At 45.4% G+C, this 16,543-nt stretch overlaps 1 protein-coding gene across 5 annotated transcripts; it reads left to right on the top strand.

Moving 5' to 3' along the window:
• The first annotated feature begins 2,031 nt into the window (after positions 1 to 2,031).
• LOC106583938 (SAGA-associated factor 29) lies at positions 2,032 to 16,263 on the top strand. 5 transcript variants are annotated; one of them, XM_014168630.3, is made up of 12 exons: positions 2,061 to 2,167; positions 5,664 to 5,761; positions 8,595 to 8,657; positions 8,776 to 8,849; positions 10,216 to 10,291; positions 10,689 to 10,761; positions 11,119 to 11,183; positions 11,313 to 11,442; positions 12,158 to 12,304; positions 12,452 to 12,487; positions 12,635 to 12,797; positions 13,058 to 16,263. In XM_014168630.3, the coding sequence occupies exons 4-12, from the start codon at positions 8,784 to 8,786 to the stop codon at positions 13,172 to 13,174; spliced, it is 873 nt and encodes a 290-aa protein (XP_014024105.1). In that variant the 5' UTR covers positions 2,061 to 2,167; positions 5,664 to 5,761; positions 8,595 to 8,657; positions 8,776 to 8,783; the 3' UTR covers positions 13,175 to 16,263. The 5 variants fall into 5 exon arrangements, with proteins under 5 accessions (XP_014024106.1, XP_045562291.2, XP_045562290.2 ...); XM_045706335.2 differs by lacking the exon at positions 8,595 to 8,657 and having other exon boundaries at positions 2,049 to 2,167; positions 5,551 to 5,761; positions 12,635 to 12,838; XM_045706334.2 differs by lacking the exon at positions 8,595 to 8,657 and having other exon boundaries at positions 2,050 to 2,167; positions 5,551 to 5,761.
• Positions 16,264 to 16,543: the final 280 nt, after the last annotated feature.

The following is a 16,543-nucleotide window of genomic DNA, read 5'->3' as shown; positions in this document are numbered from 1 at the left end:
ATGTCGATACAGGACTCGTTTTAATGTGGATATAGATACTTTTGTACCTGTTTCCTACAGCATCTTCACAAGGTCCTTTGCTGTTGTTCTGGGATTGATTTGCACTTTTCTCACCAAAGTACGTTCATCTCTAGGAGACAGAACGCGTCTCCTTCTTGAGCAATATGACGGCTGCGTGGTCCCATGGTGTTTATACTTGCAAACCTTTGTTTGTACAGATGAACATGGTACCTTCAGGTGTTTGGAAATTGCTCCCAAGGATGAACCAGACTTGTGGTCTAGAATGTTTTTTCTGAGGTCTTGGCTGATTTCTTTTGATTTTGCCATGATGTCAAGCAAAGAGGCACTGAGTTTGAAGGTAGGCCTTGAAATACATTCACAGGTACACCTTCAATTGACTTAAATGATGTCAATTAACCTATCAGAAGCTTCTAAAGCCATGACATCATTTTCTGGAATTCTCCAAGCTGTTTAAAGGCACAGTCAATTTAGTGTATGTAAACTTCTGACCCACTGGAATATTATATGTGAAATAATCTGTCTGTAACAATTGTTGGACAAATGACTTGTGTCATGCACAAAGTAGATGTCCTAACCATATTCCAAAACTATAGTTTGTTTTTAAGACATTTGTGGAGTGGTTAAAAAACAAGTTTTAAATGGCTCCATCCTAAGTGTATGTAAACTTCCAACTTCAACTGTATATACCGTAGATTGAATGATTCAGACTGTAGTCATGACAAAGAAACACATGACTGTCTGTATCTGTGAGAACGATGAGGAAGGACCCTTCACTCACATAAATCTACACATGTTCAGACGCTGTCGTATAAATTACAGTCCTTGAACCAGGAGATATGAGTAAAACTTCTCAAAGTAGCCTCTTCTCCTAAAGCCTGCATTGAATATTCCACAAACCATTCCTTTTGGATATGACCTAATTGTTTTTGAGCAAGGAAGGTTTGACACAGGCGTACTGTAGCAGGGAGAGAGTTCTAGGCATATTTTACTTCCCTCGCTGCCTCCATAAACAGTCATAAACAGTACTGTACTGGCCATAAACCGGGGTGACATGTTTAAGCGTCACTCTCTCTTTGTCCCATTCTCTCTTCTTTATCTATCTCTCTTTCACTCCCACTATTCATATTTCTTACATGTGCTTATTTCCTTTCAAAGGCAGTCTCTCAGTTGTCTAACAACAGTCCTGTTTTTTTCTTTCACTGTTTTTCTCCTTCTTCCCTTACTCTTTCTGTGACTCCTCCTTCCATGCTTTCTTGGCATCTCTCAGTCATGTGGGCACTCTGTTCAATAAATATTTGCTGATATATGAGCTTACCATATGAGCTGTGACTAAGCCTGCTCTCAACAAACACACAAAGACTCACACACACAATTATAAACAGCACGGTGCGCCCCAGACAGATTTGAAGCATGGCAGATAAGCCAACACTTATCTGTGTCTGTCTATGGTCCATTTTACGACCTTATTTTCTCCATGTCAGGGTTGAATATTAACTTTTCAGTATCTCCACCTCACCATCCTTTGTGCCTCCCAACTAGTAATATCAAATAGGTATAATATATTGCTTTACATTAGGGCACGGTCTACCTAGCTTTACATTCATATTAGTTCTCTATTGAGTTTTGTTCTTAGTGATTGTTTTGCTGTTTATGTGGCTGTTTTCTTCACCATAGTGTTTACAGATGGTGTTTGTTTCCAGAGGTCAAACCTCCCTCCGATCCCTCGCAGAATACTGCTGACGGAACATTTTACACAAACATTACAGTGCAATTTAATCAAGATAATGATTGAAAGGAATTGTCTGTATGTTTCAATATGTAAACATTGAGGAGAGATGTTTGGAAGATGTCATTTACTTCACCACTTACATTCCATGGGTTGTAAACATTAGCTAAACGAATTCAAACAACAATTATATTTACATGTGATTATTACATATATATATTTTATTATTCTTTTTTTAAATTCATTTTTTTTACATTAGAACACCCATATGGTAGAGAGAGGCCTTATTTCTTATACAGTCTATGGCCAAGATGCAATATTGAAAGACCCGTAAGACAAACGTTTGGGGTAGTACTGTTTGTCCTCGCTGCCAGTCCGTAGTAGGCCTTGAAACGAATGAAAGCTCACAAACTACCAAAGGTAGGGAGATAGTATGAATGCATAGTTCTAAACATTTTGTATAGCAATTTACGACTACTTACCAAAATGTAACTTTACTCCACAAAATAAACTGCGTTTGGTGGTTGATAAAAAGGAAAGATCACGTTTAAGGCGTCATAGAAGCTAGCTAGCTATTTAGCCAGCTTATCTAGCTAGCTTTGCGAACGTGAGTTCGCTTGCTACATTTTCTAAATTTAGCTGGCTAGTTTCCTACAATATGTTTGTTCTGACCACGATAGCTAACTCTTGCAGACAACTTGCCAGTACAAAGTAAATGTGACATAAGTTGTGAACAATACAGCTAACCTTACTGTTAGCCAGAAGATTCTAACGTTGCGCTTGTTTACATTGAGCTGCACTGGGGTCAGAACGCAATCATGGTTAGATTAAAGGCCCATTGCAGTCAACGTTATTTTCCTGAGTTTTGTGTTATATATATATATATCCACACTATGTAGTTGGAATAATATTGTGAAAAGGATAATGCCTTTGGTGTAAGAGCTCTTTGAAAAGATCTAGGCTGTATCACAACCAGCAGTGATTGGGAGTCCCATAGGCCGGCACACAATTAGCCCAGCGTAGTCCGGGTTTGGCCGGTGTAGACCGTAATTGTAAATAAGAATTTGTTCTCAACTGACTTGCTGAGTTAAAGGTTAAATTTGAAAAAGTCCAACTGAAATTTGTTGTATTAGTCAGATGTGCCAAATTACAACAGGTGCAGACCTTACAGTGAAATGCTTATATACGAGGCCCTAACCAACAGTGCAGTTTCCCCCAAAAATATGGATGAGAAAAAGAGATAATTACAGAACAGCAGTAAAAAATAACAATATATACAGGGGGGGTGCCGGTTAGTTGAGGTAGTACGTACATGTAGGTAGAGTTATTAAAGTGACTATGCATACATGACAACAGAGAGTGGCAGTGCTGTGGAGGGGGGCAATGCAAATAGTCTGGGTAGCCATTTGATTAGATGTTCAGGAGTCTTATGGCTTGGGGTAGAAGCTGTTTAGAAGCCTCTTGGACCTAGACTTAGCGCTCCGGTACCGCTTGCTGTGCGGTAGCAGAGAGAAGAGTCTATGACTAGGGTGGCTGCAGTCTTTGACAATTTTTAGGGCCTTCCTCTGACACTGCCTGGTATAGAGGTCCTGAATGGCAGGAAGCTTGGCCCCAGTGATGTACTAGGCCGTTTGCGCTACCCACTGTAGTGCCTTGCGGTCGGTGGCTGAGCAGCCATACCAGGCAGTGATGCAACCAGTCAGGATGCTCTCGTTGGTGCAGCTGTAGAACCTTTTGAGGATCTGAGGACCCATGCCAAATCTTTTCAGTCTCCTGAGGGGGAATAGGTTTTTGTCGTGCCCGCTTCATGACTGGCTTGGTGTGCTTGGACCATGTTAGTTTGTTGGTGATGTGGACACCAAGGAACTTGAAGCTCTCAACCTGCTCCACTGCAGCCCCGTCAATGAAAATGGGGGCGTGCTCGGTCCTCTTTTTCCTATAGTCCACAATCATCTCCTTTGTCTTGATCACGTTGAAGGAGAGGTTGTTGTCCTGGCACCACACGGCCAAGTCTCAGCCTACAAGGAGTAGGTCAGTCTCGTTGTTGTCGGTGATCAGGCCTACCACTGTTGTGTCATCTACAAATGTAATGATGATGTTGGAGTCGTGCCTGGCCATACAGTCATGAGTGAACAGGGAGTACAGGAGGGGCTGAGCACGCACCCCTGAGGGGCCCCTGTGTTGAGGATCAGCGTGGTGGATGTGTTGTTAGCTACCCGACAGGAAGTTCAGGATCCAGTTGCAGAGGGAGGTGTTTAGTCCCAGGGTCCTTAGCTTATTGATGAGCTTTGATGGCACTATGGTGTTGAATGTGCTGATGTGAGCCATGACCAGCCTTTCAAAGCACTTCATGGCTACCGACGTGAGTGCTACAAGTCGGTAGTCATTTAGGCAGGTTACCTTAATGTTCTTGGGCACAGGCGCTATGGTGGTCTGCTTGAAACATGTTGGTATTACAGACTTGGACAGGGAGAGGTTGAAAATGTCAGTGAAGACACTTGCTAGTAGGTCAGAGCATGCTTGCAGTACACGTCCTGGTAATCCGTCTGGCCCTGCGGCCTTGTGAATGTTGACCTGTCTAAATGTCTTACTCACATCGGCTGCGGAGAGCGTTATCACACAGTCTTCCAGTACAGCTGGTGCTCTCATGCATGTTTCAGTGTTATTTTCCTCAAAGCGAGCATAGAAGTAGTTTAGCTCGTCTGGTAGGCTAGTGTCACTGGGCAGCTCTCGGTTGTGCTTCCCTTTGTAGTCGGTAATGGTTTGCAAGCCCTACCACATCCGACGAGCATCAAAGCTGGTGTAGTATGACTCGATCTTTGTCCTGTATTGAAGCTTTGTCTGTTTGATGATTCATCGGAGGGCATAGCGGGATGTCTTATAAGTCTCCGGGTTAGAGTCCCGCTCCTTGAAAGTGGCAGCTCTAGCTTTTAGCTCAGTGCAGAGACTGCTTGTAATCCATGGCTTCTGGTTGGGGTATGTAAGTAAGGTCACTGTGGGGACGACGTCATCGATGCACTTATTGATGAAGCCAATGACAGATGTGGTGTACTCCTCAATGCCATTGGAGGAATCCTGGAACATATTCCAGTCAGTGCTAGCAAAACAGTCCTGTAGCTTAGCATCTGCTTCATCTGACCACTTTTTTTATTGATCTAGTCACTGGTGCTTCCTGCTTAAAGTTTTGCTTGCAAGCAGGAATCAGTAGGATGGAATTATGATCAGATTTGCCAAATGGAGGGAGAGCTTTGTATACATCTCTGTGTGTGGAGTATAGGTGGTCCCGAGTTCTTTTCCCTCTGGTTGCACGTTTAACATGCTGATAGAAATGTGGTAAAACTGATTTAAGTTTCCCTGCATTAAAGTACCCGGCTACTAGGAGCGCCGCATCAGTGTGAGAGTTTTCTTGTTTGCTTATGGAGGAATACAGCTCATTCTATGCTATCTTAGTGCCAACCTCTGACTGTGGTGGTATGTAAACAGCTACAAAGAATACAGATGAGAACTCTCTCGGTAGTGTGGTCTACAGCTTATCATGATATACTCAACCTCAGGCGAGCAATAGCTCGAGACTTCCTTCGATATAGTGCACCAGCTGTTATTTACAAAAATACATAGTCCGCCGGCCCTTGTCTTACCAGACGCCGCTGTTCTGTCCTGCCGGTACATCGTATAACCAGCCAGCTGTATGTTGATTTTGTCGTCGTTCAGCCACGACTCTGTGAAGCATAAGATGTTACAGTTTTTAATGTCCCGTTGGTAGTTTAATCTTCCCCGTAACGCGTTGATTTTATTGTCCAAAGATTGCATGTTTGCTAGCAGAATTGAGGGAAGTGGGGGTTTATTCGATCGCCTCCAACTTCTCTGAAGGCAGCCCGCTCTCCGGCCTCTCTTTCTCCGCCTCCTCTTCATGCAGATCACGGGGGTCGGGGCCTGTTCCCGACGGACCCGTATATCCTCCGTCTCGGGCTCGTCAGAGTCGTGAAAGAAGAAACAGGATTCTGCTAGTCCGTGGTGAGTAATCACAGTCCTGATGTCTAGAAGTTATTTTCGGTCGTATGAGACGGTAGTGGCAACATTATGTACAAAATTAGTTTAAAAAAAACGTTACGAACAACGCAGATAAATAAACAAAAAAACACAATCGGTTGGGGGCACGTAAAACGTCTGCCTTCTGCTCCTTCTTACATTCACCAGGTGGTAAATTAGTTAATAGACCAATGGGCGGTGTTAGATTATGCTGAGCTGTGGGGCACTGGTCTATGGCCCGTGATGTGAATGGGAAAAGCGGTGAGGGAGGAGCACCTTTCTCAAATTGAAAAGTAATCTACGCCACGCGGTCATGTTGTCAACAAGGCAGCATGGTACATCATCCAGTAACATGCAACCTCTCGTGTTTTTATCAAAAGCAATCACTTTTAAATGTGAACACAGAATCCTACTCATTACTCCACGTGGTTTAAATACGTCACTTTTGTTTTGAGCCAACTTCCCAGTGGGCTTTGAATGGGGCACATGGCTCACGCCCAGGAGGCAGCCCGGTTCCAAAATGAATGCAATCAACTTTCCCCCGTTGCAAAACACGCCTATCTGGGCGCCCAGGCCAGATTAAACGATTCCCTTCAGGAAGTGAGTGAGTTCCAAACCTCTCTGCCAATAACAGAAAGTTTTCAATTTTCCCCGCCCCACATAGACCACTCCCAGACAGTCCTAACAAAATTCTTGCTTGAGAAATTGCTATTTGCTAAGAAGCTATTTTTGTTTCATGTTGACCATTTTAATTGAAAACAGTCACAGTAAGGTACTTAATGGTTACCCAGAAGTTATTTGATATTGAGAGAAAAATGGCAGCATTGGACCTTTAAGACACCGTGGAGCCAACGCAAGATATGGATCGGAAAACCTACTTCAATGCAGGGATGGGATGTTACACTGTACTCTAAATTTGACCTACAGTTGAAGTTGTAAGTTTACATACACTCAGGTTGGAGTCATTAAAACTTGTTTTTCAACCTCTCCACAAATTAACAAACTATAGTTTTGGCAAGACGGTTAGGACATCTACTTTGTGCATGACACAAGTAATTTTTTTCAACAATTGTTACAGACAGATTATTTCACTGTATCACAATTCCAGTGGGTCAGAAGTCTACATGCACTAAGTTGACTGTGCCTTTAAACAGCTTGGAAAATTCCAGAAAATTATGTCATGGCTTTAGAAGCTTCTGACATCATTTGAGTCAATTTAAGGTATATCTGTGGATGTATTTCAAGGCCTACCTTCAAATTCAGTGCCTCTTTGCTTGACATCATGGGAAAATCAAAAGAAATGAGCCAAGACCTCAGAAAAAAATTGTCTGGTTCATCCTTGGGAGCAACTTCCAAACGCCTGAAGGTACCACGTTCATCTGTACAAACAATAGTACGCAAGTATAAACACCATGGGACCACGCAGCCGTCATACCGCTCAGGAAGGGGACGCATTCTGTCTCCTAGAGATGAACGTACTTTGGTGCGAAAAGTGCAAATAAATCCCAGAACAGCAGCAAAGGACCTTGTGAAGATGCTGGAGGAAACAGGTACAAAAGTATCTATAGCCACAGTAAAACGAGTCCTATATTGACATAACCTGAAAGGCCGCTCAGCAAGGAAGAAGCCACTGCTCCAAAACTGCCATAAAAAAAGCCAGACTACGGTTTGCAACTGCACATGGGGAATAAGATCGTACTTTTTGGAAAAATATCCTCTGGTCTGATGAAACAAAAATAGAACTGTTTGGCCATAATGACCATCGTTATGTTTGGAGGAAAAAGGGGGATGCTTGCAAGCCGAAGAACACCATCCCAACCGTGAAGCATGGGGGTGGAAGCATCATGTTGTGAGGGTGCTTTGCTGCAGGAGGGACTGGTGCGCTTCACAAAATAGATGGCACATGAGGATGGAAAATTACGTGGATATATTGACGCAACATCTCAAGACATCAGTCAGGAAGTTAAAGCTTGGTCGCAAATGGGTCTTCCAAATGGACAATGACCCCAAGCATACTTCCAAAGTTGTGACAAAATGGCTTAAGGACAACAAAGTCAAGGTATTGGAGTGGCCATCAGAAAGCCCTGACCTCAATCTCATAGAAAATCTAGGGGCAGAACTGAAAAAGCGTGTGTGAGCAAGGAGGCCTACAAACCTGACTCAGTTACACCAGCTCTGTCAGGAGGAATGGGACAAAATTCAGCCAACTTATTGTGGGAAGCTTGTGGAAGGCTACCTGAAACGTTTGACCTAAGTTAAACAATTTAAAGGCAATGCTACCAAATATGAATTGAGTGTATGTAAACTTCTGACCCACTGGGAATGTGATGAAAGAAATAAAAGCTTATCGAAATCATTCTCTCTACTCTTATTCTGACATGTCACATTCTTAAAAGAAAGTGGTGATCCTAACTGACCTAAGACAGGGATTTTTTACTATGATTTAAATGTCAGAAATTGTGAAAAACTGAGTTTAAATGTATTTGGCTAAGATGTATGTAAATTTCCGACTTCAACTGTATATCTAAACTGATACATCGAGAAGATTGAAATACTGCTAGTTTTCTGGAAAACTACCCTTTTTGTCCTCATGCTAGCTAGCAGTAGCCACCGCCACCGTTTTGGAATAGCAGTGGCAGCCAATCAGCTCATTTGTTGTTTTACTCAACATGTCATTCTATAATGGCAGCTGTGTCTCCTGCTGGATAGCATGAGGACGAAAAGGGCAGCTTTGAAAATAAGCAGCCGTTCAATCTTCCCGGTGTAACAGTTGGGATAATGGGACAATTTGGAGGATAACACAATTTCTCATCCCCAGAGTCTTAATCTAACCTTGATGACATTCCGACCCCAGTGCAACTCATTGTAAACAAGCATAACGGTAGGGTCGGAATCTGCTGGCTAGCTATCATGTGTGCAAGGCATGTCTATCATGTTGCTGCTTTAAACTCAAGTGAAACTATTTTGATGAATGCATTTTGGACATCTTGTTACCACAGGCAACATCATGTCGGCGGACACCAAAATCGCAGAGCTTTTAACAGAGCTCCATCAACTCATCAAGCAGACGCAGGTAAGTCTCAACCAATGGTTTCTACACCCAAGTGCTGTTGTCATCAGGAGCACTGACCAGTGATACAGGTACCACAGTGGAGGACGGTCATTTGATGAATAAATAGCTACCTACATTTACATTTTACATTTACGTCATTTAGCAGACGCTCTTATCCAGAGCGACTTACAAATTGGGGCATTCACCTTATGATATCCAGTGGAACAACCACTTTACAATAGTACATCTATATCTTTTTTTTGGGGGGGGTTAGAAGGATTACTTTATCCTATCCCAGGTATTCCTTAAAGAGGTGGGGTTTCAGGTGTCTCCGGAAGGTGGTGATAGACTCCGCTGTCCTGGCGTCGTGAGGGAGCTTGTTCCACCATTGGGGTGCCAGAGCAGCGAACAGTTTTGACTGGGTTGAGCGGGAACTGTGCTTCCTCAGAGGTAGGGGGGCCAGCAGGCCAGAGGTGGATGAACGCAGTGCCCTTGTTTGGGTGTAGGGCCTGATCAGAGCCTGAAGGTACGGAGGTGCCGTTCCCCTCACAGCTCCGTAGGCAAGCACCATGGTCTTGTAGCAGATGCGAGCTTCAACTGGAAGCCAGTGGAGTGTGCGGAGGAGCGGGGTGACGTGAGAGAACTTGGGAAGGTTGAACACCAGACGGGCTGCGGCGTTCTGGATGAGTTGTAGGGGTTTAATGGCACAGGCAGGGAGCCCCGCCAACAGGGAGTTGCAGTAATCCAGACGGGAGATGACAAGTGCCTGGATTAGGACCTGCGCCGCTTCCTGTGTAAGGCAGGGTCGTACTCTGCGAATGTTGTATAGTATGAACCTACAGGATCGGGTCACCGCCTTGATGTTAGCGGAGAACAACAGGGTGTTGTCCAGGGTCACGCCGAGCTTCTTAGCACTCTGGGAGGAGGACACAATGGAGTTGTCCACCGTGATGGCGAGATCATGGAAAGGGCAGTCCTTCCCCGGGAGGAAGAGCAGCTGTGTCTTGCCGAGGTTCAGCTTGAGGTGGTGATCCGTCATCCACACTGATATGTCTGCCAGACATGCAGAGATGCGATTCGCCACCTGGTTATCAGAAGGGGGAAAGGAGAAGATTAATTGTGTGTCGTCTGCTAGTTATATTCAAATGTGACTCCAATGACTCATATTTTTACATCATGCCATCATAGGGAGTAATGTAATACCTAGCAATACAGAATAGGAATGATATTCAGAGATCAAATTAAATTCCATTGCCAAACATCAATCACTGTAATACATTTACATTTTGTGTGCACATTGCATGTTTTTCTTGCTGATATATTGCATCATTTTGCACCTATGCAACAACCACATTGTAATATTAATCCCTTTCCTTCTCTTTTTCAGGAGGAGCGGTCGCGCAGTGAACACAACCTGCTCAACATCCAGAAAACACATGAGAGGATGCAGACTGAGAACAAGAGTGAGCCTCTACCTCGCCTCCCCACATTCCCCTTTGTCCATCAACACTATTTTAGAACTCTTCATATTACTGTTACTCACCGTTTCTATTTATGTATCGTCTGGCTAAGCTAGACACACACACGTTATGTTCTTCTATCCTCGTGGGGACCTAAAATTAATTTCCATTCAAAATCCTATTTTCCCTAACCCCTAAACGTAACCCTTAGTTGTAACCCTAAACCTTACCACTAACCTCTTATCCTAATTGTAACCCTAACCCTAAACCCTAAGATTAAAATAGCCTTTGTCCTCATGGGGACGTGGGAAATGTTACTATCCTTGTGGGGACTTTGGGGATTTTAGATCCACACACACACAGTGTAATAAGGTGTTATTCTTGTACCCATCTCCCCCAGCCTCCCCTTACTACCGGACTAAGCTGAGGGGACTCTACACCACAGCCAGAGCAGACGCTGAGGCAGAGTGCAGGTCGGTAGCCTACACTTGACAAAAAAGAGGAGAGCCGCACACTCTAGGAGCTCGGATGCAATAATTTAATAACCTAATAACCAACGTTTCGACAGACAAGCTGTCTTCATCAGGGTAGCCTACACTGATATCCCTATGCCCCTTGCCCTATGCCCCTTGAAGTGTCCACTGATCTGATATGGTAGGTTTGGTGTAAGCCATTTAATGTAATGTTTCCTTTCACCTATCCAACTGTGGTACTTAAGTGATTGGATGTGTTTTTGTCATGCGTTCAGAAATCATCGCCACCATGTGGAGTAAGTAAGTACAGCTCCATTACAAAGAAATAAGTTGGACGCCACTCTTTCTCTCCCACAGTATTCTTCGTCATGCTCTCGACAAAATTGCAGAGATCAAATCCTTATTGGAGGAGAGGCGAATAGGTAAGAATGGCTGTGACTGAATTCTCATAATAGCCTACATCCTATTTAGGAAGGAGAGGAGACAAGAATAAGCCACTGTTAACTATTGAGATGCAGCCCATACCTCAATCTCTTTCTCCTCTCCCCCAGCGGCTAAGATGGCAGGTGTGAACAGCGACAATGACCCCCCCAGGAAGACCATGCGGAGGGGGGTGCTGATGACGCTGCTCCAACAGTCAGCCATGACGCTCCCGCTGTGGATTGGCAAGCCAGGAGACAGGTAGGGTCTGAAGATTCAGTCTCTCCTGAGCTCAGTTCAGTAGTGCACAACATTTTACAACGGGAAACAAAAATCTGTTCTTTTTTATTTCATTTTTTATTTTTTTTCACCCCTTTTTTTTCCCCAATTTCGTGGTATCCAATTGGTAGTAGTTACTGTCTTGTCTCATCGCTGCAACTCCCGTACGGACTCGGGAGAGGCGAAGGTCGAGAGCCATGCGTCCTCCGAAACACAACCCAACCAAGCCGCACTGCTTCCACAATGCACATCTAACCCGGAAGCCAGCCGCACCAATGTGTCGGAGGAAACACCGTACACCTGGCGACCGTGTCGGCGTACACTGCGCCTGGCACGCCACAGGAGTCGCTAGTGCGCGATGAGACAAGGATATCCCTGCCGGCCAAACCCACCCCTAACCCGGACGACACTGGACCAATTGTGCACCGCCCCATGGGCCTCCCGGTCGCTGCCGGCTGCGACAGAGCCTGGACTCGAACCCAGAATCTTTAGTGGCACAGCTAGCACTGCGATGCAGTGCCTTAGACCACTGCGCCACTCGGGAGGCCAAAATCTGTGTTCTTGTTGTGTACATTTCAAGTTCAGTACCCCCCCCCCCCTTTCTTTTCCACCTGCCCCTTTTTTCTGTCCTCTATTACTATATTACTCCCTCACCCCTAAAACCCTCCATCCTTCCCTGTATCCTCCTCTCCTCCAGTCCTCCTCCCCTGTGTGGGGCGATGCCAGCCAACAGTGACTACGTGGCCAAGCAAGGGGACAAGGTGGCAGCGCGGGTCAAGGCCGTGGACGGAGACGAACAGTGGATCCTGGCCGAGGTGGTCAGCTACAGCCACTCCACCAACAAGTAACTATCAGCAAATCAGCTCCAGCCACTGCCAATCAAGTACAGCCATGTACCACTGTTACCAATCAACTACAGCCTTTAACACTTTTAGCCAATCAGCTACAACACAGACTGTTTTGAGTTGTATTCTTTTGCTCTATCCTTCAGGTACGAAGTGGATGACATTGATGAGGAAGGAAAAGAGTAAGTCAATGTCTTCATTTTCTATATTTCTCTTCCTACTATTTTGTCTTGTAGTACATTATATTTTATGCCCTGAAAATCTCACCTTGGATATAATGACAATTATCTTACTCTACTTCTTATCCCTCCCCCATCCTCCTCCTCCAGGAGACACACCCTGAGCAGGCGGCGTATCATCCCCCTCCCCCAGTGGAAGGCCAACCCAGAGACGGACCCGGAGGCCCTGTTCAGTAAAGACCAGCTGGTGCTGGCCCTCTACCCCCAGACCACCTGCTTCTACAGAGCCCTCATCCACACCCACCCACACCGGGTGAGACAAGGAAAGGGAGAGGAGGGGGGGAGCTGATTGATGTAATTTGAATACATTTTATTTGATGACAAAACTACATAAAGCTGGTTCAGAGATAATGTTACTGTACACCAAACCCTGCATCCAGGCAGGCCCCTCGCGTGGCAGCTTCCCCTCCATCAATCCTAACCTTAACCATTATTGGGGAAAATGCTAAACTGACCCCAAATCAGTGAACTCTGTTCTCTCCACTAACCACCATGCTCTCTCTGCTCTCTCAGCCCCAGGACGACTACTCAGTGCTGTTTGAGGACACGTCGTACGCAGACGGCTACTCCCCGCCCCTCAACGTAGCTCAGAGATACGTGGTGGCCTGCAAAGAGAACAAAAAGAAGTAGAGACTGATGAAGAGGAGAAGAAAGAGAGGAGTCAGGAGAAATCAAGGGGACTGTGACTGAAGATACTGTATTTTGTCAGACTTGATAAATACACTGTGTAGACAAGTGTTCCTAGACAAGTGTTTCCAACCACCCCTCTCCCCAGAATAACAATGGATTCCATGCCTTAGCCACACGTATGGACACACTGAGGGCGGGCTTCAAATAAAATAACATCAAACTTTACTTGTCACATGCGCCGAATACAACTTGAATACCATGAAATGCTTACGTATAAGCCCTTAACCAACAATGCAGTTCGAGAAAGAGTTAAGAAAATATTTACCAAATAAACTAAAGTAAAAAGTAACACAATAACATAACAATAATGAGGCTATATACAGGGGGTACCGATACCAAGTCAGTGTGCGGGGGTACAGGTTAGAGGTAATTTGTACATGTAGGTAGGGGTGAAGTGACTATGCATAGATAATAAACAGCGAGTCGCAGCAGTACGCACTACCCTCTGTAGCGCCTTACGGTCAGATGCTGAGCAGTTGCCATACCAGGCGGTGATGCGACTGGTCAGGATGCTCTCTATGGTGCAGCTGTAGAACTTTTTGAGGATCTGGGGATCCATGCCAAATCTTTTCAGTCTACCGAGGGGGAAAGGTTTTGTCGTGCCCTCTTCATGACTGTCTTGGTGTGTTTGGACCATGATAGATCATTGGTGATGTGGACACCAAGGAACTTGAAACTCTCGACCTGCTCCACTACAGCCCGTTGATGTTAATGGGGGCCTGTTCGGCCCTCCTTTTCCTGTAGTCCATGATCAGCTTCTTAGTCTTGCTCACATTGAGGGAGAGGTTGTTGTCCTGGCATCACACTGCCAGTTCTCTGACGACCTCTCTATAGGCTGTCTCATTGTTGTCGGTGATCAGGCCTACCACTGTTGTCATCAGCAAACTTAATGATGATGTTGGAGTCTTGTTTGGCCACGCAGTTGTGGATGAACAGGGAGTGCAGGATGGGACTAAGTACACACCCCTGAGGGGCCCCAGTGTTGAGGATCAGCATGGCAGACGTTTTGTTGCCAACCCTTACCACCTGGGGGCGGCCCGTCAGGAAGTCCAGGATCCAGTTGCAGAGGGAGGTGTTTAGTCCCAGGGTCCTTAGCTTTGCGATGAGCTTTGAGGGCACTATGGTGATGAAAGCTGAGCTGTAGTCAATGAACACCATTCTCACATAGGTGTTCCTTTTGTCCAGGTGTGAAAGGGCAGTGTGGAGTGCGATTAAGATTGCGTCATCTGTGGATCTGTTGGAGCGCTATGTGAATTGGAGTGGGTCTAGGGTATGCTGTTGATGTGAGCAATGACCAGCCTTTCAAAGCACTTCATGGCTACCGACGTGAGTGCTACGGGGCAGTAATCATTTAGGCAGGTTACCTTCGCTTCCTTGGACACAGGGACTATGGTGGTCTGCTTGACTCAGTCAGGGAGAGGTTGAAAATGTCAGTGAAGACAGTTGGTCCGCGCATGCTTTGACTACATGTCCTGGTAATCCATCTGGCCCGCGGCTTTGTGAATGTTGACCTGTTTAAAGGTCTTGCTCACATCGGCTACCGAGAGCGTTATCACACAGTCATCCAGAACATCTGGTGCTCTCGTGCATGCTTCAGTGTTGCTTGCCTCGAAGCGAGCATAAAAGGCATTTAGCTCGTCTGGTAGGCTCGCGTCACTTAGCAGCTTTCCTTTGTTGTCCGTAATAGTTTAAGGCCAGCCACATCCGACGAGCGTCAGAGTCGGTGTAGTAGGATTCAATCTTAATCCTGTATTGACGCTTTGCTTGTTTGATGGTTCGTCTGAGGGCATAGCGGGATTTCTTATAGGCGTCCGGGTTTTGTGTCCCGCTCCTTGAAAGCGGCAGCTCTAGCCTTTAGCTCGATGCGGATGTTGCCTGTAATCCATGGCTTCTGGTTGGGATATGTACGTACGGTCACTGTGGGGACGACGTCGTCGATGCACTTATTGATGAAGCCGATGACTGAGGTGGTATACTCCTCAATGCCATTGGATGAATCCCGGAACATATTCCAGTCTGTGCTAGAAAAACAGTCCTGTAGCATCCGCATCATCTGACCACTTCTGTATTGAGCGAGTCACTGGTACTTCCTGCTTTAGTTTTTTTGCTTGTAAGCAGGAATCAGGAGGATAGAATTATGGTCAGATTTGCCAAATGGAGTGCAGGGTTTGTATGGATCTCTGTGTGTGGAGTAAAGGTGTTCTAGAGGTTTTTTCCCTCTGGTTGCACATGTGACATGCTGGTAAAAATGTGTTTTGGGACGCTATCTGTGAGGCTCAGTCAATCTAGGGAGTTGTATTGATATCCAACGGTGTGTTATGGCTCATCTGTTTTGTCATTGTGAGACGTGCAGGATGTTCTGTGCTCTGTTCTGTCTGTATTGGCCTGGTAGTGACATGACTATGCTTCTTGTGGAATGGGCTATGCTATGTGTGTTTTTTGTTGTTTTTGTTTACATGTTGTACCAGGCTCAAGGGTGTGGGGTTGCCACATCTCCAAGTTCAATAACAAAACATGCATCAGTAGCACAAATGAATGCAAATGGGAAGTTTATTAGGGGTTTTGGTACACTGGGGAAGAGAGGGGAATTCACCAATCACCACAAGCTGTTTTCCAGGGGTAATCCTCACACTCGGGTCCTCAACCAATCCGGTCCGGTACACAAGGGGGGTAGTCCAACAGTCCAGGTCACAACGGGTAATCTCACAGACAGTGTTCTCTCTTCTCCCACTCTTCATAACGCTCTTGATTCTCTCCTACTCTGCCCCTTTGTGCAGGCTGCTTCCTCCTTTATCCCCAAGCACTCCCTGGCTTAACGAAACACAGCCTTTCCTCGTTGGGGCAGGAAGTCCATATAAGGCCCGGGGGTGGAGCCAACGGGCTGCCATATATCTCCCCTCAATAACCACGCCCCTCACCTCTCCCTGCCGTCTGCTGCAATGTTAACAAAAACCAATGTTTTTCATTTGTATGTCGACTAAGGACACTGACTAAGAATAAACCGTTTTTATATACAGTACAAGTCAAAAGTTTGGATACACTGGTGGTTATTTCTGTATTATCAAATGTGAAGAGACAAACTTATCACACAAGTCAGTTATACTTAATCAAAAATCTTTATTCACTCAATAAGGGAGCAAGGTCACTACATGCACACAGAGTGAATGCAGTGAGAGCTCAAATAATACAGACGCAAGGGGTTTATATCGCAACCCAAGAACTGCTTAGTCATCTTTGGTTCCACCCCTCCCCAGCAGATCAGGGCAATATAAGCTACCTTGTTTTCTTGTGGCTATGTGTATTGGGTCA

The sequence above is a fragment of the Salmo salar genome, chromosome 23 (genome assembly GCF_965601325.2).
Source record: "Salmo salar chromosome 23, fSalSal1, whole genome shotgun sequence".
Lineage (NCBI taxonomy): Eukaryota > Metazoa > Chordata > Actinopteri > Salmoniformes > Salmonidae > Salmo > Salmo salar.
Note: the sequence above shows the minus strand (reverse complement) of the source record. Positions and strands in the feature narration are given on the sequence as shown.